Source organism: Aquarana catesbeiana, linkage group LG10 (assembly GCF_042186555.1).
Source record: "Aquarana catesbeiana isolate 2022-GZ linkage group LG10, ASM4218655v1, whole genome shotgun sequence".
NCBI lineage: Eukaryota > Metazoa > Chordata > Amphibia > Anura > Ranidae > Aquarana > Aquarana catesbeiana.
The window spans coordinates 123316870-123341023 of record NC_133333.1 but is presented as its reverse complement, the minus strand read 5'-3'; the positions used below and the strand labels follow the sequence as shown (position 1 = coordinate 123341023).

Genomic DNA, 24154 nt, shown 5'->3' with positions numbered 1-24154 from the left:
GGCTTTAATGTGAATAGGGGGGCAGAGCTGCCGGAGCTGCAATGTAAATTGGGGGGACAGAGCTATGGGGGCGGTAATGTGAATGGAAGGCAGAGTTGCAGGGGCTGTAATGTAAATTATGAGGACAGAGCTGTGAGAGGACATTAATGGGGGTAGAGCTGCAGTGGGGTAACGTGAATGGGGGACAGAGCTGAAGGGGCTGCAATGTAAATTGGGGGGGCAGAGCTGTGGGGCTGTAATGTGAATGGGGGCAGAGCTTCAAGGGCTGCAATGTGAAGGGGGGCAGAACCACGGGGGGCTGTGCTGGAAAGGGGGACAGAGAACACTACTGTGGGAAGGGGATGCTATAAAGGAAGGCAGAGGACACCACTGTAGGGGGTGAAGTGAACGGGGCAGAGGATACTGACGTAAGAATGGAATTGTGATATAAAAAAGGGGGGCTGTGATGTGAAGGGACTGAGTCATTGCACAAACTTGCAATTAGGACCTCTGCTAGCAGAAAAATTTTCTGATCGGACCTCTATGAATTTTAATTCAATACCCCTGGTTTAGGAGATCTTGTTTACCATTTCAATGGCACCTGGGACTCAAGTTAAAGGGAATATAGTTTATTTAAAAGTTTGAAAATATACAGATTAATTGATATCTCTTGTGCCCACAAGTCCTCAGTATAATAAGCTGAGTTGTTGTTAAGCCATCGTTTCTAATTATTTTAACATAATCTTTGATAGTTGGCTAGGGGATAGTGAAAACCTAATTTAGTAGCTATATGTAAAAAAAAAAAAAAAAAAGGATCAAGTTCTTAACCAACAAACTATTGACCTGTAACTTTATCTTTATTGTAGGGATGTTATCTAAGGGACAAGTAACTATAGAATATAAAGTAAGGTGAGAGCCACACTGAGATTTATTGCAGACAGATGTAATAAAATAAAGGATGAGGACAATATTTCATTGTTTCATATGTTCTACATTAACTTGACTTTGATAGTGTTCAGAATTAATTAGACAAAATAAATGTGAATAAAGCACCTGGGGCAGTGGCTTACACCCATGAATTCTTAATTAGATAAGCTCAATTATTTCTAAGCCATTGTTTCTAATTAATTTTAACACACAGTAATCTTTAATGGTTGGATAGTTACCAATTGTTTGGTGTAAGAGCAATGTAAAATATTCAAAAAACATCAAGGTCTTCATCACCAACAAACATTTATCTTTATTTTGGTGCTTTAACTGGGGGTTGATAAGTAACTATCCAAACAAATATATGATAGAATAGAGAAGGAGATTTGATTTATGAAAGGAATATGTACTGAAATAAATCTAGAAAGTATGCAGACAGTGGAAAGTGGAGAGGGTGTGGTCAGAGCATATTTGTACTTTGTTAGTTAGCATTTATGTTTGTGTCAAACACTAGCAAAGTCCAGAAATATTACCTTTACTCTTCTGTCCAAGTTTCTGCATTCTTGGACTTGTTTGAAGACATCTCTATGTGTAAACTAGAGTCTGCCTTTAAAGAAAATTCAATGTGCAAATGGACTTAAACTGGCTTAAAATTTACATCCAAAAAGTGATCAATGATTCATACTCTGCATCATCTAAAGTTGCAATTGGCATTCTTCAAGTTTTAGTATTGAGACCTTTACTTGTTTTTAATAAACTCTATAGCATTTTTGATTAAAAATAATGTGTTCATGTTGCAGATGTTGCAAAACCTTGCAGTGGAATACATAACATTCTTATTTTGAGGGATTTTGTAAGGGCAGAAATGTGAAAAAGGTTCCATTTATGTCCCATGCATGCATGTGTATTTACATTATGTGCGTATCCCATATAAGCACATAACTATCTTTCAATATGTGTTTGTAACAGAGACATACCCTAAATCTATAGATGAGTATAGCACATAATAAGATCTCAGCTCCTCCCACACTACATATAATGCCAACTTCCTTTAAAGTAAAGCTTTACTGGTAGCGAAGTTGTATTTACATCTCCACCCATACTCCGGAGTAACAGTCACCTACCTAAATACCTTTGGCCCCACTCTCAAGATCTTTACAATGTGGCCCTGTCTTGTGCCTCAAAGGCATCGTAGAAAAAAGTCCCAGCCATATCCAATGGACATGAGCACCACTTGCCTCAAACATTTCTAATGCTGGATCTGTACTCCTCTGGATGGTTGGGGCTGCCCAGAGGAATGAGCAGAGCAAGTGGTGCACATGCTTAGTAGGTGGCAAGCAAGGCCACACAGTGAAGATTTTGGAAGTAGAGATGGAGGTTAATATTTAGGTAGGTGGCCTCCACTCAGGAAGGTGGAGTGGGGGACATTTAAAGGACAACTGCACTATAAGTGGAAATTTCCTTTAGGCAAGGCCATATTTACTATTTGAATATTAAGGGCAGCTGGGTAAAAGAAGGCAGCCAGGAAAAGTAGACATTTTTTTTCTCTTTTGGTTGACTCTGGAAATTTGTGAGCAAAACCAACATGAGAACAAAATTGTAGGGACAGCAGGGGCTGCTGGGGCACTTTCTTTGCTAATGAATCACCTAAATCAATTGCATTACCATAGCAATGCATACATAATAAATACGTCATAATGCTTACATAATATCCATAACTCATTTCTTTGTTTCACTGAATAATTGGCGGATGCCATGAAATAAATAGCAAATGACTTTGAGTGCAGAGACAAGTCACACACACAGTAGATTGGGTTTATGGTGATGAGTTAAAAAGTTAATATGTCTTTTGTTTTCTTTTTTAAAGACAGAACTTTCTGAGATACAGGAGCAGCTCCACCTCCAGTTGCTTGATGTGGATGATGAAGTGGAGAGATGGCAGAAGGAGAAAGATCGCATTAGGGTAAGAAACTTATATTCTTCATTATTATTAGGAAAAGCAAATCTTTGGGGTTGATTTAGTAGAGCATGTTCACTTTGCAAAGTGAATTTCAATCTGTAAGGGAATTTTTACTTAGCTTGGAAAGTGCTGGAAACTCACTTAAAAATACCCAACCAGATGCAAGGAAAAGTAAAATGAAAAAATGTTTTTGCTTACACGTGATTGGATGATGGAAGTCAGAAGTCATAGAAGTCACCTACTTCACTAAGCTAATGAAAAATTCCCTTGAAAACTGAAAAGCTTATTTACCTTTAATAAATTAACCCCTATGTCTCAGGGCATATATTTTGCAGGTTTACTTTAGTATTACTTTGGATTTTCTGTTACTGCTGAAGTAGACAGACAGTTTTTTTCTATGGATTGTCAAGTCAGCACTGTTTGTTTGGAGAATCAAATTACTATGTCACCATTAAAGCAATCATAAATTATGTTTTTAGCTAAAATGTGAATGGTTGCTATTAGTTACTGTGCCTTAGACATCACCTTTATACTTTATGCTGCTATAAAAAATAATCGTAGGTTCACACTAAGCAGGTTTCCCGACGGACGCGTTTTCATTTGAGTGGGCTGCTATACGTACAGAAAATGTAGGGTAAAGGTCCTTGCATCATTTCCAAAAAGATAGCCTCAGGAAAAAGGCATTGTGCAATGCAGTTCCCGGCCCAGGAAACCAGGCTGTGGTTTCCAGTGCTTGGGGGTTCCATGAAGAATTCATGGCACCCTCTGCCTCTGCTAACAGCAGCGCAGGTTAGTAGCTGGTGTGGGAAGGCGTGCAATTACACATAGACCCACACTGGCATATAGCGTGAACCTAGGATAAACCTGTGGGAATCAGAAAAAAAATCAGGACAAAAAAATAAAATAAATATTGTGATTTAACTGTTTAGCCCATGTAATAATGGATCCAGGATAACTGTAACATATTTTTTATTTAGAATTTCACAGCCAATCAAAAATCGGCTGTGGACCACAGCTTCAAGGATCTTATAAAAGAATTGCAGAAACAGCAAGAGGAGGTAAAAACCAATTTAGAGCTTAAAGAACGTGCAGCTGTTGACCTCATTGAGCAAGTTGTAAATGACTTAAAAGTGAAAAAAGAGCAACTTCAAGACAAGCAACACGATGGAGATAAACTGTTACATACTACTGATGCAGTGCTCTTCTTACAGGTAAGTTCATTGTTGCAATGTTACATACATAGTTAAAGTAAACCTTTCCCCGATAATGTAAACATAGTAGTCCCTTCATTGCCACTGCTGTTAGAGATATGCAAATTTTTACTTTTATTAAAGGTCAGCAGCCTAGCTATCAATCTTTCCCGTAAAAGAAAGCAGGGATATATGGCTATCACAGGAAGAGCAAAGGTAAATGTACTGACTGTGATACAGCCTAGCTTTCCTTTCTCTGTGCTGGACATAGGCAACATAGCTGCATTCAATAGAAGAATAAATAGGTCACTTGGGACAGACCCGTGCAAAGTTTTTTGGTGACTGATTATGTGTCAAAGAGTTATTTATAAGCTGAGTAGTTCATATTTGGCAGCGATTCCTGTAAACATTGGCAAAGAAAAGAATTGCTTTAATATAGTTCAAAAAGCACTTGTGTCTACCACAATCAACCTTGCACCACTCCTTTAGCTTTGTTCTAAAAGAAAGCAAAACAAAAGTCTATGGACGTATGTTGCCAAACAGAAGCAAAATGAATTTCTTTCTGGCACCCCCTCTCCCAAGGGCAGGTCAGATGAATTTCCTGGTTTAGCTTTTAGTGATTAAAACGTGTATGATATTTGTTTCAAGAAATTCAGTATTGCTTTTCTAGAAGAAGAATTCCTACTAAAACAGGTGGTAAAATTTTCTTTCCAGCGTTTGCAAATAATGCCCCCTGTCTTCATGATATGGTATCAAGTTTAAACATATCTAAACACAAAAATATGAAATGTTAACCGATCCCCCTTATTGTCTCGTAGGTGTCTTGCTTTTTCATTAAAGAAAGGGTTGCTGCTCTTTAACTTTGTCCCTGGTGATCCTGGAGCTTCCACTCATTCACTTACTCACTCACTCATTCTTGTATGAACAGTGAGTACAGTTAATGTAGGTATAGCACGCCTACAGATTCACCTTGTTCCAATTAGTGGGACCCACAGCTTCATTTACTCATTTGGATAAAAAGCATTCCATAGGATAAGCTGACATTTCACTGCTTAAAAACATGCAACTGCGTCACGAGTGGGGATGCACAAACCAGGAACAGGCACAGAGCTGTGCATGATGCACTGATCTACAAACTACTAAAGATTTAAATAACACTAAAAAAGGGAGGGGGTCAAGTATTACTTAGGCTGAATTTGCTAACAGTGAGGTTTTTTATAAAAGGTTTATTTTTTGCCAATTCTATACAAGGGTTGAACATATTAAAACATGTTGAATAAAGTGGTTGTATAGGCTTAAGGTTTTTTTTACCTTCTGTGTGCAGCAGCACCCCCAGCTCCCCCTAAAATGTACATGTGTCCAATGTCAATCCAACACTGTGCACAAGAGCCTCAGCTCTCCTGCTCTCTCCCTCCTCATTGGCTGAGAGAGCAACAGTAGTCATTGGCTCTCGCTACTGTCAATCACAGCCAGTGAGCCAATGAGGAGAGGGGGGAGAGCCTCGCTCCGTGTGTGAATGGCACACAGAGCAGGGGCTCATGAGCAAGCCTGCTTGGGTGCACTAGGCAGGAGGGAGGGGCCAAAAGCGCCAGCAGGGGACCCAAGAATATAAGGATCGGGGGTGCTCTGTGCAAAACCATTAAACAGAGCAGGTAAGTATAACATAAAAAACACAAACTTTTAATACCGCTTTAATTCACCCATAAGATTACTGTATTTCTTGTAAATAAGATTTTCTATTTCTTTAATCTTCTCTATTCTACGTGAAGCCTTAAAAATCAGTTATTGCTTATTGCAATCAGTTTGCATACACAGTATTAGCTATGCATCTTTTTTATTTGCTTAGTGCTGCAGCAAAGGGTAGGGACTCTGTGCTGGCAGCAGTAAGAAAGAGAGTCAAAGTAGCCGTGTTCTCCGACATGCCCCCTTGAACGCTCACCTTATTAACTGCTCTGCTCAGGGAGTGAGAATCATGCTAACCAGACCAGCACTTAGTAGAGACCACAAGAGAGCTTGTGTGTGAGTGCTGAGGTCCAACTCTGCTTTTTTGCTGATAGTACAGTTTTTTTTTCTAACCATTGCTGCAGCATTTGGCAGATAAAAAAAATGTAAAAAAAGAGGTATATTCAAGTTTGGACAGAAATACCACTTGGATGGGCAATAGAGTTTATATTGACTGAATCATAAGCAGAAATATTGTTATTAGAAATTAAATGGGAATGAGAGAAAGACTGCACAGAGATAAAAGATATAAAGTAGATGTACTATGCAAATATATTCAGCCTGCCTCAATACAGTAAAACATTAAGAGGGTTCATATGGACTGTAAAGCTGACAATGGTGACAGACTAAGAGGATGCAGACTCTGAAAGATGATAGATAGGTTCTCACAAGACTCCCCAGAAGATAAAACCTCCTAAAAAAACTTAGGAAGTTAGTTACATCTACAGGCACACAGATCCAAACCCAGTGTGCCTTGGGACCTGGTCTACATAGTATGCCACTCAAAACTGGGCATGCTAGAGAGCAGGCAGTGTTAGAAAACATGAGGCAGGTGTCTAGGGACACTTGGCTACAGGTAGCATCTGGGCATGTTTAGAGAGTAGGCAGGTTCTGGGCATGTCTCAACAGAGGTACCATTTGCCCACCTTTGGGCAGGAATGCCACTTGAATGGACTGTAGAGTTTACAGTAACTGAACAAAAACAAGAGAACTTTTTTTATACCATTCTTTCAGTATCACTGCAGGATTAACAGTTGAGAGAACAGCTAAAGACATCACAACAAACAGGGAATGAGAAGACACCTAGAGGACAGGGTAAAAGAAAATAGAAAGCTGTGATTCCAGTAGGCGATGAAAGCTGTGTTGCATTGGGGAACACCTGGTGGTGCCTGGTCTTCAGCAGAACCTCCAGTGGAGATGATGGAATTAAGTTGTCTCCCACTGCAAGAATGAAACCATTGGGTTAGATTTTTTTACAAAAATGAAACACCAGGCAGTGCACAAATTACAAAAGTGTCAAGTAGTGACCTTGTAAACTGACTGAACTAAACAGGCAGCATACTGAGTGGAAGTAGTAAAGCAATCAGACTCAATAGAACAAACACATTACAGAGACTAAGCTCAAGCGAAACAAGAGAACAAGGTGACCCAACACAGGATACAAGATACAAGACAAAAGGCTGAAAGCAAAATAATAGCAAGATGCAAGTGTAAGGTAGGAGGTACAAGGATATAAGCTAACCATAACAAGGTAAGTAGGGAGAAGAGACAAGGCAGAGCGGGTCAGAGAGGCAGGAGACATAAAAATAATTGGAACCCAAAGGAAGAGCGCACCTCAAGGGAAGAGAACTATAGCACGGTAATCTGTCATCAGGTGCTATTAATTAGATCTGTGCAGTATTATAGATACCACTTCCTAAAGATGTGTATTAACTTTTAAATTCTGTATGAATATTTTTGCAGGAATTCCAAATAGTAATAAGAAATGCTCCTCCAATACCACCACTGCCTACTTATACAGTGACACTGGAAGCAGAAAGGCTGACACAAGCTATGGGAGCATTAAGAGAAGAACTGTTGGGACTCTGCAAGAGGAATGTGGAGAAATACTGCAAGATGGAGGCTCAAAAAAATCTTGTTGAGAGGAATGGTAAGTCATTTTCTATGTAGCTAGTTTTACAATACTTATTTATTATTTATTACAGTTATTTATATAGCGTCAACAGGTTTACTCAGCACTTTATATATTGAACATTCACATCAGTCCCTGCCCTCAAGGAGCTTACAATTTAAGGTTCCTAACTCACATTTATACATGCACATACTAGGGCCAATTTAGGCAGGATCCAATTAATGTACCAGCATGTCTTTGGAATGTGAGAGGAAACTAGAGTAACTGGAGGAAACAAGCGCAGGCACAGGGAGAACATGCAAATTCCAGGGAGGTAGTGCCATGGTTGGGATTAAAACTGACAACCCTAGGGCTGCCAGCAGAAATGCTATCCACTTAGCCACTGTGTCATTCACCACTTCTAGTCAGTAGGTACTGCAATTGAATCACTTGATTCCCACCTATACTAAGCTATTTTTCTACTTTGTTGTGAATATGCTGTCTGAGAAAGAACACAGCCCCTCCCTCCCCAACTCATATAGTTCTACATGAAGTTAGAGTTATTCAGTTGGAGCAGGGGTCTCCAAACTTTCTAAAGAAAGGGCTGGTTTACTGTCCATATGACTTTAGGAGGGCCGGGCTGTGGCCAGTTGGAGTAGAAAATGCTCCAGCATCAGTGGGTGTAGACAATGTCACAGGCTTGGTGGTCAGTGGGAGTAAAAAAATTATATCGCACCTGGTCAGTAGGAGGAGGAACAGTGCCCCATCATTGATGTGAGGAGGAGGAATGGTGCCCCATCATTAAAGTCAGTGAGAGAAATGGTGTCCCGTTATTAGTGCCAGCCAGAAGATCATTAGTGTCGGTGGAAAGTTCAGTGCTCCATCATTGGTGTCAGTGGGGGGGGGGGGGGGTGGACTAGTGACCCATCATTGTGGTAGTTGATGGATAAAGGCCCCGTCGGTGTCAGTGGAAAGAAAAAATGCCCCATCATTGGTCTCAGTAGAAGGAAAAATTCCCCATCATTGATGTCAGTGGAAGGAATAGCTCCTCATATCAGTGTGGGTAACAATGTCCCAAACAAAAGGCAGGCAAACGGCCACATGCGGCCCATGGGCCACAGTTTAGAGACCACTGAGTTAGAGTGTCAGAAAGCAAGTTGCCAATTCTGGGCATTCTTACTAGATGGTTCACTGTTCTCTGAACTGTACAACCAGCCTGTATTCAATGTGAAATTAAATACAAATTTTATGCTTGATATAAATGATCAGTCTGTAAACTTGTTACAAAAATGTTTGCTTTTTGGCTGAGGTTACAAATAGCTTACAATTATTTTTGTCATCTTGGATACACAAGTATCCAAACAAGGACACCAGCCATAAATCTAAGTGGACTCCTATTGCTCACCTTAAAGCGGAGTTCCGCTTAAAAAAAAAATAAACTAAAAGTCAGCAGCTACAAATACTGCAGCTGCTGGCTTTTAATAATTAGACACTCACCTGTCCCAGGGTCCAGCGATGCGGGGGAACTAAGCCCCACTCGTCTACCCCTCCTCTCTGCAGCGCCGGCATTGTTACTGTGGGCGCCTGGCTGTGGCTTTACAGCCTGGCATGCACTATGCACGCGCTTGCCGCGCGGCAGGCCGTGACTGGCCGGGCAGTCATCTGGGACCCGTGACATGTCCCAGATGATTGCTGAGAGGGAGGGGGGAGAGGTAATCTCCCACCCGGTGCCACGGTGCGCCGGGAGGAAGTTGGAGCTGGCACCCTCTAAAAAGAGGGTATCCACTCCCCCCCAAAAAAATGACCCATCCCTTAAAGTGGAAGTTCCATTTTTGGGTGGAACTCCGCTTTAACGTAAAAATTCTAGTCTCTTGGATTTAATGCTGGTCCTCTGGATTCACTGCTTTGAGAGTTTTGTCTTTTCTTGCTGCATGTTTGTTCTAACTCAGTGACTAAAAGGAGACAGTCAGGCAACTGGCATATCCAGAATAATGTCAGTCCATGTATTATACTGATGACAGGTGTCTTCTGTATGCTAGATGAGAATAGCTGTTGGTTTGAGGAACTTCTATTTGAATAAAAAGTATTTTAGTTGTTTGATAGCTTTCTTGCTATGCCATAGAAAAAAACACACATTTGCATACAGCCACAGAATACTGGCCAGGTGCCAAGATAAAATATTCTCATATTTTAAAATCTGCCTTATTACCTATAAATAAATCCACTCTGCCGGTTCCAAAATATTCCATTATTCTGTGCTGTACGGATATTTCCTGCTAGGAGCCATCATATTAATTTGTCTTTCTTTTAGTTCTCAGGATATAGCGCAGACTAGGTGCTACACAGAGGAGCCTAATTGCTTTTCTAAATGTGTGTTGATTTCTGTGGTTTTGTGCAATACATTTTTTATTAACTGATCTACCTTCCAACCCCAGGCACAATATGAATAAAAGAACTTTACTGAAGTTCCTATAATCTTTAGAAAGCCATTGTCACTATATTTAAAATTTTAATGGAATGTGGATTTGGGATAAAATGAACTTTGTGCTATTGCAGCTCATTTGTACCATGTAAAGTGCTGTTCTTGGATATACCATATAGTATACAAAGGAGATTATACCATAAATCAGGCAAATGTGAGGGTAGGGACCGATGTGAATGTACAATGTATATGTAAAGCGCTGCGTAAATTGACGGCGCTATATAAGTACCTGAAATAAATAAAATAAATAAATAAATAAATATCCAAGTGAGTCACACAGGGGTTGATTTAGAAAAACTGGAGAGTGCAAAATCTGGTGCAGCTCTACATAGAAACCAATCAATCCAGGTTTTTTGTTGTCAAAGTTTATTTCAACAACTGAAGAGAAGCTGATTGGCTACCATCCAAAGATGCACCAGATTTTGCACTCTCCAGATTTAGTAAACCAACTTAACTGCAATGCCCCGTACACACGGTCGGATTTTCCGATGGAAAATGTCCGATCGGAGCGTGTTGTCGGAAATTCCGACCGTGTGTGGGCTCCATCGGACATTTTCCATCGGATTTTCCGACACACAAAGTTGGAGAGCAGGAGATAAAATTTTCCGACAACAAAATCCGTTGTCGGAAATTCCGATCGTGTGTACACAAATCCGACGGACAAAGTGCCACGCATGCTCAGAATAAATAAAGAGATGAAAGCTATTGGCCACTGCCCCGTTTATAGTCCCGACGTACATGTTTTACGTCACCGCGTTTAAAACGATTGGATTTTCCGACAACTTTGTGTGACCGTGTGTATGCAAGACAAGTTTGAGCCAACATCCGTCGGAAAAAATCCTAGGATTTTGTTGTCGGAATGTCCGAACAAAGTCCGACCGTGTGTACGGGGCATTAAGGTACTACAGATAACCTATAGTAAATTCTTTAAAGTCCATCCTAATCCTCCGCTTACTCCTTTAGAGAAACACTCTATTTTTTAATCATCTAACTCCTGTAGGAAACAATATTTTTTGTGAATTCCAAGTGACATGAAGTAAGGAGATGTCTGCAGAGCACTCTATATCATGTAGGCATACCCTGCAGAACTGTTGAAGGAAAGATACACAAGATCAATTGGCAGACAGCTTGTTTAAGATAAAGCCCTGTAGTAAAATTGAAGCACTTGTTTATTTTTTTTTTAAACATGTGCAGAGAACACTTTTAACCAAAACATGTTGTACTGTACAAATGTACACAGATAGTTACATTTATATTGTTATCCTATGTGGTTATATCCCTGTCTTTAAAGCTAACACTTTTTCCAGGGAGTAGAGCCCTAAGGCCCTGGCTTGGGTGTCTTTGATGTCCCCTACCCCTCTTCCCGACTCCCCTTCCTCCTTCTCCACCCTCCTCTGATACTGCCTCATTCCTACTCATTTTTCTCTTGTCTCTACTTTGAAGCAGATTCAACATCTTGGTCAGCATATTGCTAGTCACCTGAATCCTTCCATGGTAATCACGGTCCACCTCTGTATGTAGCTTGTAACCTGAAAATTAATAGATTTTTTTTCCAATTAAAACAGAGACTTATATTATTGGTGGCTACAGCACTGGCAACCAATAGTGCATTGCTTATACCCAGATTCTTCTTTATGTTACGAACTGTACTTTGAAATACTTTAATAAAAACCTATTGAAAGAGGAAAAAAAAGGTATTATCCTTTTCCTCAGCTCATGCAAGAGTAAGCAGAGGGGAACTGTGGGATGAATGAACAGCAGTAGACTCGTCAGGGTGAAACAGTTTATTAGTTACCCTTCGCTCGGGTTCTTCACCCTTCTTGCAGTGGGATCCAGGTATCCAAGGCTTGCATACCTTGACTTTCACAGCACTTGGAGTAATCAGGATGATATGAAAAAGACCTTTCCACTTTGGTGATAATTACGTTTTTGATATATTTGATTTGATATTCTTTACATACACCCAGTCTCCAGGTTTCAGTCCATGCGCTTGATCCTTGCCTTTCTGTAGGTTGAGCTGTTTTGACTCTGGAAAAAGTGCCAGCAAATATAGTTGCGAATTTGGTTACATAGTCTATAACAGAATCCTGTCCAGTCAGAGTTACATTGTCTCTCGGTATAGCAGCTTGTACTGGAAAGCAAGATTTCAAAGGGTGACACACCATGCTTTTCTTTTGGAGTAGCTCGCATAGCAGCAAGTGCTCTGGGCAACATGTCGACCCAAGTTCCCATTCCATTAGCTTAGTTTTGCAAGGTATCTTTTCAGGGTTTGGTTAGCACTTTCCATCATTGCACTTGCTTGGGGTCTGTACAGTGTATGCAACCATTGCTTTAACTCTAAAGCGTGTACTACTTGTGTCATTAGTTTTCAAAATGTGTGCTTCTATCTGAAGAAATCACCTGTCCTATTCCCAATCTAGGTATTAGTTCCCTAGTGAGACACTTCACTACAGTTCTAGCATCATCATTTTTCACCGTGGGGTATCCTTCTACCCAGGATGAAAAAAATGTCTACACACACCAAAAGATATTTAAATTTACCACACAATGGCATCTTGGCAACATCTATCTGTATTATTTAAAAAGGTGCATCTGGTGTTAAGAGGTGCTGGGGCCCTCCAGCATTGATTTACTGATCTACCCATCCCTCCTGTTGAGACATTGCATCATTGCAAAGCCCATGGCTCAAGAGAAAAAGGGAAGGAAATAAGGTGATGGGGGCAATGGCTTACCATTCATCAGCCAAATCCCCTCAGAGGAGTGCATGGCTCCCTTGGTGTGCCACACATGCAGCTGTGAGGATGAATTTCTTTAGGGCAATGAGGATTGTGTGGTCAATTACTTTAATCGCAGGGCGGATTCCTTCAGTGGCCTCTCCACTAAGAGGAATGAATGAATGAATGAATAATTTGTATAGCGCTGCAAATGCGAACTAAATTGCCTCAAGGCAATTCAAGGACATTCTTCGTACTGGCAGGGTTAAATCCCTAAGACTTTTTACTGCAGCAACTTTCATATAGCCTGGTGATAATTTCCAGTAATCCAAACTGCTGGATCAATAAGCCCCTTGTGGGTTTCTGTAATCCCTCCTTTTGGGGGTGAATCAAGTGCTGGCATAAATAGCAAATCTGAAGCCTCCATCTGTACTGATTCAAGTATGTTTACTTCCATCCCTTCAGGAGTTAAAGCTATATTTCCTCCTATTTTTGTAGGAGGGGAGTATGGCGATACAAAAAAAAAAAAATGAATGTTTATGACACTGGCCTCCAATTCTTACCTGTAGAGGCTCAGTGACTTTGGCAGTAATTATATAATTACTTATCCCAACCAAAGATACCTGCTGATTCGAAGTGGAAAAATTGGCATCACATATATTTAGCAAACTCTTTGAAGCGCCTTTATCTATTAAACACAGGATAGATAAACCATTAACTGACAAATCAATCATTGGTTCTGTATTTTGTCCCAAATTCAAGACAGCAAGCTCAGGGGAAGGAATTAAATTTTCATCAATCAGATCACCATACTCCACCTCATCCTAGCAGAAACGACACGCCATCCTACTGCACTTGAAGCAAAGTTTACTAGCACTAGGGCTTCTATTACTTCTCGGTGAGATCATCTGCTGAAACCAAGCTCCCACCCTTGGGGCATTTCTGACATACATTTTTAATTCTTTTCGGCTTAGCCTGCATTCCCCGTCTACCAGGGTTTCCATAGTTTGAAACATACCCTACCCCTGAAGGAGGGTATGCAGGTGTAGCCACAGGCATCCCTTGTGGAGAAACCTGAACAGTTGAGACCTGCACCTCAATACTCTCCCTATGCATTGCTGCTTTCTCAGGTACGGGAACTTGTTGTATATTCACTATTTTATTTTTATCCTTTTTCTCTATTTTTCCCTTTCTTTTTTTTTGTTGAAAAATCTCAAAGATAATTTGATCAATATCCTCTGGTTCTGGTTCTGGCTTCTTTCTCCATTCAGGAGTGCAAAGCTCAATCTCGTCTCTGACTTCTTATAACAATCCCCCTATGAAATGGTTAACCAGATCATGTCTGGACAAATCAGTTTCATCTACTGGGATCCACTCCTCATGCTTTCTAACCGCATCCTTGAACCTATTCCAGTATTCTAATAATACATCCACATACATCCTCATACATCCTCATCCTTTCTTTGGACCACCTTCATTAATCATTCATAAGAATATTTTATTATCCTCGCTATACCGTTTTCAGTAGCGCCATTCTTTCTTGCTTCCACATTCCATATATTAACATATCTCCACCAATCTTTGTACACATCATCTACGCTATTTCTTCTTTTTAGTTGTTCGATAAGTCTTTTAACAGAAGTGGGTGTCTGAACTTCCTCATTCTTTCCCCTCTGTCAGGGTCTAGAATTTCTATTGACGAGTCAGAAACTGCAGAAGCAGCTTTTGCCTGCTCTGTGGTGTCACTCACTGACACAGATCCTACTGACCATTCCCTTTCGGGAGCCGTAGAAGCAGCTGCAATTGCTAGCTGTCCCTGTGCACATAGATATGGAGAGATTTAACTATTAGCTAACTAATCACTTTTACCTGTGCAAATTCTATAAGGTGGTGGTTTAACACATTTGTTACGCTTATCAGCCATAACTTCCCATGCAGGCAGACATTCAATTTACTCACAATCACAATCATATTGTCTCATGTGTATGCTAACCAATGCATTGATTTTGTCATTATCAAACAAGCCTTTGGGTGGCCACTATTAATTTGGCTCTTCTTTACATCTATATATATATATATATATATTACACCATTCTTCATGATACTTAAGAGCATTTGGTTCTCCTCTTACCATCATTCTAACGATGGGGGAGCTTGGGTGTAATATGGAAATACTTAGCCCTGTGGCTTTTGCTATTTTTAATAGGCGTTTAGCATTTTCCCTAGTTAAACCATAGCTTGCCATTATGGGTGAGATGATTTTATTAACATTTTTTCCCATTTCCTTTTGTTTAATTTTTCATTACCTCTTTTAGATTTTTTTGTTACCTCTTTTAGAAATGACAACATTTCGAACTCTGGGACCAAAAGTTCCACTCTTTAAACCAAAGTGTACCAGCAGCCAAATATATCTCGAGATATCTCACTTGTTCTATTCACAGAGGGACGTCTCCTCTCTGAGTGGCAATAAGCTAGTCCCTGACTAGACTCCCTACTCCAAAGAACACACAGCAGGTCATATATTCACTGTAGCTATCTGCTGAGGACAACTCGTCCTAGGACCACAGATGCACAAAAAATCATACAAAAAATTCAACATTCAACAACTTCTATTCACTTTTAGAAATTGTGGTACCTGCTTAAGTACATCCCTTAATAAAAACATATATACTGTATATTGTCATTCCAAAGGGTAAAGAAAAAGTATTACTCTTGTTATCCTGACGCATGAAATTATTAAATTTATAATTTATCAGAATATTCTAGAAATAATATTCTCAGTAATCGTGCACAAGAAGAGTGCATTTTTAAAATAAAGGAAATGTGCTACCTTCTGTAGCTGCACTCCTCTCCCGGGACCTCACTCCCGTACAGCAAAGACAGTAATAATATGGGAGAAATTTCTCACCCTAGGCGCCGTTGTTGTCCCTCCTGTTGTGGGATGAGAGCCGGAGGTGGGGATGCAGTCAAGAAGACACGATTCGGGGTCACCAGTGTTAGGTTCGCCTTTGAAATGAAAGACATCCACGCAGATTGAATTGCATTCGTGCAGCTTTTACTGAGAATATAATTACGATGTACACCGGATCACATATAGGATGGATGTGATGACAATACAAGTATGAGTTCAGCTTTTATAAGAAATCTATTACATAGTTCTCTATGTAGGGCACGCCTCCAAGTCATGGGACCTTCTTTACTAATTACTTCAAGATCACATATGGTCAGTTTGACCTCTGGATTATGAGTAATTTTATTTGTCATAATATATCAAACATATGATTACTCAAGAGGGGGTCATCCAAAAGGGACTTTTTGTGACCAGAAATGGAGCAATGTACAGCCAATTAGTACACACATCATTCGGCAATACATTGCAACCCCTTCAACAACAACAGGATTGCGTAATACCTAAGAATTTGGAACAAACTATTAAACTATATTTTTTAGAGAAACACAGTTCTTTAAAAGGGGGAACTTTGTATGAGCCTTCCATGAGTTTTTCATGATTCCAGACTCCAGGTATTCTGTATCTTAACAAAATATAAATGCCATGTTACATTTCACAGAGAACTAAAGATTGAGTTTCTGTTACAAAAGCATGCAAAACATCTACTGCTAAGTTGATGGTTTTTAAGAGTGAAAGTAAGAGACTGCATTCCTGTTACAAAGGTATGTCCCCTACTAATGGCGAATCCCAATTGCTCATAGTCCACCTGAGACATATGCCTGCATTACTAATGGCACCCCCATACCTTCTCCATTCATGTAAACTTGCAGTTGGCGAAACTGACATTGAAAATGTATAAAGTGCTTTTCAGCTGTCCTTAAATGACAGCACTAAAGTGCAGATGGTGCTTCTTTGTCTGTCATCATTACACAGCCAGGAATTGTCACATCACTTACTGATATCAAACCTTGTATCAGCTCCCTTTCTATATGTTTCAGTTCTCTGACTGAACTGACAGGTTTCCTGTAATCCAACATTAATCTGGTATTATACTGTCTGCAATCAATGGCAATTATTTTATTTATTTATTACAGGTATTTATATAGCCCCAACAATTTATAAAATATATTGTACATGTTGGTACACCAACACTTGTAGAGTTCTCTAAAGGGAGTAGGCAACAAGAGGATGGATGGATCTTATCATAATTTTGCTATGGGCGCCAATGATTTTCAGTTATGCCTCTGATCTTGCAAGATAAAAAGTGTCATCATTAGAGCTTGCCTCTCATATAAAATAAGATGGCAAGATGTCTACAACTCTTGCAAAGAGAAATGACTAAGTAGAAATCCAGGTCAGAGGTCTGTCGCTAAAAAGCATCATCACAAGTGAGAAACTCTCTGAGACAGTCCTGAAGGACTGTTCACTGTTATGCTATTTGTTGTTAATAACAAGTCTAAATACAAAGGATTATTGTCATTTGTAAAATACGTGAAAACAAGTGCATTTCCTGCCTAAAGAAATATTAAGCTTGTAAGTTTTATCATTAGAAAGGAAGATGAGAAAATGGTGTTGAATCATAGACACCATAAGAGAAAACACAATAGAAAATCTATAATGAAAATTGATAGCTAAGGCCAAAACATAACTAATAATATATTATGTGATATGTTTTATATCCCTGTTGAAGGGGATGCATTTACCCAAAAACACATTGCCCTTTGTTTTAATGATTAGGGCTATGCATATAGGCCAGCTGTGCCCATGTACTGAGTCCATTCAGCATAACTGTATATGGTGGTATTATCGTAAACACAGCATACAGGCGCATACGCAAAAAAAAAAATTCTAGGCCATTTTGCTATATTTTTGTTTACAATAGCACCACCATATACATGGGAACAGCAATTGTCAATGATAGGCTGTATGCTGCACCTGGACAGGGTGGAGGAAATACAGCTGCAGTTATGCCGAATGGGCTCAGCCAGCCTGCGTGCAAGAGCTCTTAAAGTGGTTGTAAACCCCATTCATGAAATTTGAACTAAGCACATATATCTGTAGTGTTTACTTGTCTCTCTCCAAAGCTCTAAGTGTTGTTTCTCTCTGGTGCTTCGTTCTTCTGCTATCAGCATGAGTCACTTCTGACAGGTTCTCTGACACATGAGATAACACGAGCTAAAAATTTGTGTCGGGGTGCGTGCTTAGAGGAAAATAAGCACTGAGCTTGTCTATTATACAAGTAAAACTTATGTAGGAGGATTTGTTTCATGTTTGTGTGTCATCTGCGGATGTTCACTTCACTGGGAATATGTGAGGGTTTACATCCACTTTAAGCCCTAGTAAAGACACAGCAGGAGTCCGGTGCATCTTCCATTCAGATTTGGGCTGAAATCGGACCTGAAACTGACCAAAGGGCGTACAGGGCTCCTGTGCAAATCACTCCATAGAGAGCCAGTCACAATCTCCTGCTATGCGAATTGGATGCGGAGAAACCTGCATCCAATTCACAATAGTGTGAACACAGCCTGAAAGATTCACAAAACGTGTGTGTGGTTTTGTTAATACTCATATCTTGGTCCTTGAAAAAATCATTTACTCTCCCCTATAAAAAATTGTGAATTATAGCTAAAATAATCTATTTTTTTAAAATACGAAGTCCAGTGGCAAAAGTAGAATACACAATAGTTCACAATCCTTACATGCTGTTGCTTTGTCATCACATTAGTTATGTGCTTGATCATAATGTATAATTCATACAAGAGAAACATTTAGTAACATTATATAATTACATTTTACTAACCTTCCATTGGAAATGTTATGATATACATTATTTAGTAATCTAAAAATTAGTATTCACATAAAAAGACAGAACTGTTATTATGCAACCACTTTGTGTACTCTTTGTTTGGAGTACACTAACAGTAATAAATGTGTAACAGTTCAGGATAACAAAAACATGATTCGCTTACATTACTGGGAGGAATATTATTTTGCCATTGTTAATATATTTCCAGTCACAGTTCTGTCCTTTTGCATTTCTTCCAGTGACTTAATTCTTTAACAATTAATTAATCAGCATATTTGGACCAACTGGACCAACTGTATGGATTTCATACATGCCAGTGGACCCGTATTGTTAATCGGGAAAGCATAAAAACAAATATTTGATAATAAATGTGGCCATATTAGGTCAATGATGTCACAAGCATTAACACGGATTTTGACCAAACCCAATCTCATTCTTACTGGAGATGCAATGAGAAGGGTTAGGAAATCCCTCCAAAATGAAGGAAGGCAGTTGCATTGAAAAAGGTGTCCCCAATGAAAGATTTAGCCTCCTCCTTTGTTCTAGTGACAACTGTACAACAAAATTTGGAATTCCTATCGGAGATGTTTGAACACTAAAAAGTATGTTAACTAGTTTTGGATTATAACTGACTGACTAATTCAGACCGCATATTTAATAAATGAATGACTGGGTAGATTGCGAAGTTAAGGAACAACTAATTTGTTTTGCTTTCTGCAGTTATTTTGTCATTGTAAAGCTTATGTCCTGTGACATTGCTTAATGGCATTTCAGCAAAAAAAAAAAAAAAATGAAATGGCTGTACAGAAGGGCATTTTGAAAACTGCAAAACTGCAAGTTTTTAATGCAAATATATTCAAGCATTTAAATGAATCTATGTGCAATGGTTTGTGCCAAAGCTAAAAAACGTAGAATGCATGTTGATACAATAATGTGTGTTAGTCAGGTGTACTGTATTTTCATACCAATTATAATTCAGTCTTTGAAAACATCTGAAATATATAATTGAGTCACTGATAGAAAAGCTATTTTTTTTGTATTGGAAGAAAAAGAAAAAAAAATAATCGACACGCTCTACTGTGTGCTTCAACTGTATGTATGTATGTATGTAAATATGATATATGTAATGGACTGAACTGAGAAGTAGAATCTTGAATATAAAGATACCTTATATCTGGAAAGTAGATGAAAGCCTCAATTGGCATTTAGGGGTTGATTTACTAAAACTGGAGAGTGCAAAATCTGGTGCAAAACTTCATAGAAACCAAACAGCTTATATCAGAAAGTGCCAAAACTGGGATCTTCATGGAACGATCACTGGGTATTATTTTTATTACAGTTGCATATATAAGCAGGTTGAACATGACCTTTGAAATTACATTAACGTAATAAAATCTATAAAAGGTTTTAGAGATTGAGTCTACATATACTTTCAAGTTTGCGTTGTCTTAAAGGACATGCTATCAGTTTTTGGTAAGCATAGGTACATTAGTATCCACTTAAGGACTAGCCTCATTTTGAGATTTGGGTATTTACAAATTTAAAACAGTTTTTTTTTGCTAGAAAATTACTTAGAACTCCCAAACCTTATATATTGTTTTTTTCCAACACCCTAGAGAATAAAATGGCGGTCATTGCAATACTTTTTTTCGCACCTTATTTGCGCAGCGGTCTTACAAGCGCACTTTTTTGGGAAAAAATTCACTTTTTTGAATAAAAAAAAAAAGACAACAGTAAAGTTGGCCCAATTTTTTTTATATTGTGAAAGATGATGTTATGCCAAGTAAATTGATACCCAACATGTCACGCTTCAAAATTGCGCCCGTTCGTGGAATGGCGTCAAACTTTTACCCTTAAGAATCTCCATAGGCGACGTTTAAACAATTCTACAGGTTGCATGTTTTGAGTTACAGAGGAGGTCTAGGGCTAGAATTATTGCTCTCACTCTAACGATTGTGACAATACCTCACATGTGTGGTTTGACCACCGTTTTCATATGCGGGCGCTACTCACATATGCATTCGCTTCTGCGCGCGAGCTCGTCGTTTTTTCTTATTTATTTTACTTTATTTTATTAAGTTTTTCACTGTTTTTAAAAAAAAAAAAAATTGGATCACTTTTATACCTATTACAAGGAATGTAAACATCCCTTGTAACAGAAAAAAGCATAACAGGTCCTCTTAAATATGAGAACTGGGGTCAAAAAGTCCTCAGATCACAAATTTGGACTTAAATGCAAAAAAAAAAAAAAAAACTGTCATTTGAAAAAATGACAACAAAAAAATGGCCCTTTAAGACGTATGGGCGGAGCTGACTTTATGATGTCGCTTCCACCCTCCTATGGTATGGATACGGGTGGGGGCCATCTTCCCCTCACTCGTCTCCATACCACAGACATGACAGGTCCCGATCTCTTCCGCCGCTACTGATGGCTCCAGTAAGCGGCGGAGGGTGCGGGAGAGCGGCGGGAGGGGGGTGGCACCTCTCCCGCCGACGATAACAGTGATCTCACGGTGAATCCGCCGCAGAGACCAACATTATCGTAAACATGACTGGCTCTTGAAGATATGAATACCTCGATTGTAGCAGCAGCTGCTGCTGTTACCAAGATATCCATCTTTAAAGTGCCGACGTATATGTACAGGAGCCGGTCGGTAAGTGGGTATTTTCAAGACTTCTTTTTCATTTATTTCTCTGTATGTTTTTAATATCATTATAGATTTATAATAGCACAATACACATGCAATTTAAAATATAGTTTGACACAATCTGCAATGATCTGCAGCGACCGAATTTCAGGCAGATAGCAAACATCTAATCATGTATATTTTAAAACCAATAAATACAATTTTGATAAAACTAACATAAGTACCTGAATCTCAGTTACTCACCTCTGTAGCTTATTGTTCTTTGTCCAATCAAAGGCTGTGATATATTTTTTAAAGCTGAAGTTTAGTCTACCTTTATTCTGCCTTCCCCGGTCCCTTCCTCCATTTTTTATTATCATATTTTTTAGCATGTGAAATTTTAGTTAATCTTTAATCATTTATTAAGGCATAACAAGATACAAAGGTATATAAAGGTAATTGAACCAAGCATAGTCCTCAAAGAGCAATGGTACAAAAACAGATCAGTAAGACATCAATGTCTTGGGCATCAGTGTTAGATAGGAGATCACATATATATATATATATATATATATATATATATATATATATATATATATATATATATATTTATATATATATAAAGCATTATATTCTCTTAATTGTCATCAAAAACTAGCCAGACCTGGTCTTTCTTTCAGGATTAGTATGTGAAATTTTTATATATTTAAAAAAAAAGATAAGTAGACAATGATAATGATAATTTAAATAATGTCTACATAAGAAGACAATAGATCCAGCACTTACAGTATATAAAAATGGCAGTTGTAAATAGACGTGGAGTGTATACACACTTAGCTGTAACTATGAATTCCATACCACATTTCTAGTGTGTACCATTAATGATACTCTGCATGTGTACCATATCTTTAGATTTTGTGGAACAGGGATAAAACATAAGATGAGCAAATACAACATGTACCCTTGATATTTTCCGTTGCATACCCAGTTATGTAAAAATTTTCATGGTGGATTCTGCTACAGTAAATTTTGACCATGTGTTAAAGAATGGTCTTAAAAATGAGTTTAGAAGAGGAGCCTGTGAGAATATGCAGGTCTGAAGGTAAGACTGGAGTTTAGCTTTTCCTGCAGCGTAATCAGGGCTGGGTGCTTAGATTTGGGCTGAGACTTTTGGCATTTAAACATTTGCCATGGAGCTTAGCTTTAAAATGGACATTTCATAAAAATGCAAGGCCTGCTTGGCTACCCCCCCTCCCCAATATAATACACAAATTAAAAGCTAAAAAAGTCCCAAAATATAAGAAGAAAATAAGACCATGGACCCAGTTTTTGGCCACTTCCTCTAGGCACTGTTGATGTCTCACTGCTGTCTCCTGCTAATTCTAAATTCTCCAATCCCATGAGATTGTTTGCCAGCACTGTGAAGGAGTGTATTTTAGCTGGATGTGAAGTACTTTATTCTGGGAGCGGGGGCCTCACAGATAAGCAGGCCTGACATGTTTATTATAGAAGATCCACTTCAAAGTAAAAGGTACAAATTATCAATGAATAAATATTTAATTCTGATTAGCAATGTTTTATTTTGAAACTTTGGTGTATAATGATATGTTTTTCTAGCATTATGAAAGGATAATATATAATTGAACATGACCGCAGAACACATGACAAAAAAACAATAACATTTCAGATTCTGTTAGAATGTAATTAAATGGATAGCCTTTTTGTCATTACTGTGGTTCTTTCACTTGAACATGTTTATTCTTGTGTTTTAGTGGAGAACAGATACATGATGAAGGATCTTGCAACTAACTGGGCACAACCAAATGAATCATACGGAAGGTTCAGCTCTCTCTTTAATGCGAAAGGTAACAATTAGCATTGTTTAGCCTGCTTTGTTTTTTTCTTCTTCTCCTTAGTAGTACTATACTAAGTACATAGAAAGAGAACTGTCTTATACTTTAATACCTGATAGTTGTGGCAAAATTGTACAAATATATATCAATTTTTAAGAGAGCCAGTTAGAAAGACGAGAGAGATGAGGAGAGAAAACTGAACATAAATGCAAAGAAGTACTCAAAATGTATACTAAACATATACAATGATGAGTACATTCTAGTTTTTGCTTTCCTATTCCTATCCTTAAGCAAAATATTGAGACTTAATAACTCTGCAGTGGAGGAGGTGATCATTAGAATAGAATACATTTAAGATTACATATTAAAAAGCTAGTGGTAGCATATCTCATATGCGGACTATGCTGTGCACTCAGTGGCCACTTTATTCAGTATATATAATTCTTAAAAAAAATAATATAAAATGAATTCATGGGGTTAAAATCTTATACAAAAAGCATGAGGACAGGTTAAGGAGTTCACTTGTTCATACAAACATTAGAAAACTGAAGACATATGATCTAAGCTAATTTGACAAGTGGAATTCTTGTGGGGAACAGGTGTGATGGTTGGAGCATCTCAGAAACTGTCGATTCCCTTGGATTTTCATGTTCTATAGGCTCTAAAGTTACTTAAATAGCCATACATAGAAGTTCTGTGGACAAAAACACCAAATGAATGAAAAAGGTCAGAGAAGAATGACTATAAACCTAGTGCTCAATTGTAATAAGAATTCCTGGAAGGGAATAGGAGAATTTAAATAATATGCCTTTTAATTACATCAATTTCTCTATTTCTGAAGATATTTACTCTTAAAGGTAGTTCACATGTTTATGTGCTGTATAGTAAAGATTATTATTTTTATGATTATTATTTTTAATGCACATACTTACCTTGCTTTATACCCTGCAGCTGGGGGACGACAATCCTATCAGCCTTCTTCTGGGCACACATTAACTGACAGCCCTTCTGCAAGCATGAACAGTCTCTATGGGGCCAAAGGTATAAAACCCA

At 38.6% G+C, this 24154-nt stretch overlaps 1 protein-coding gene across 3 annotated transcripts in view; it reads left to right on the top strand.

The window, feature by feature from the left end:
- TRIM29 (tripartite motif containing 29) overlaps positions 1–24154 on the top strand; it is a 67407-nt gene that overhangs the window by 24390 nt on the left and 18863 nt on the right. For all 3 annotated transcript variants that reach the window (XM_073602559.1, XM_073602558.1, XM_073602557.1), the window contains exons 2-6: positions 2774–2869; positions 3844–4077; positions 7522–7708; positions 23021–23113; positions 24053–24142. In XM_073602559.1, coding sequence (XP_073458660.1) covers positions 2774–2869; positions 3844–4077; positions 7522–7708; positions 23021–23113; positions 24053–24142 — 700 coding nt within the window. The remainder of the gene's footprint in view (positions 1–2773; positions 2870–3843; positions 4078–7521; positions 7709–23020; positions 23114–24052; positions 24143–24154) is intronic.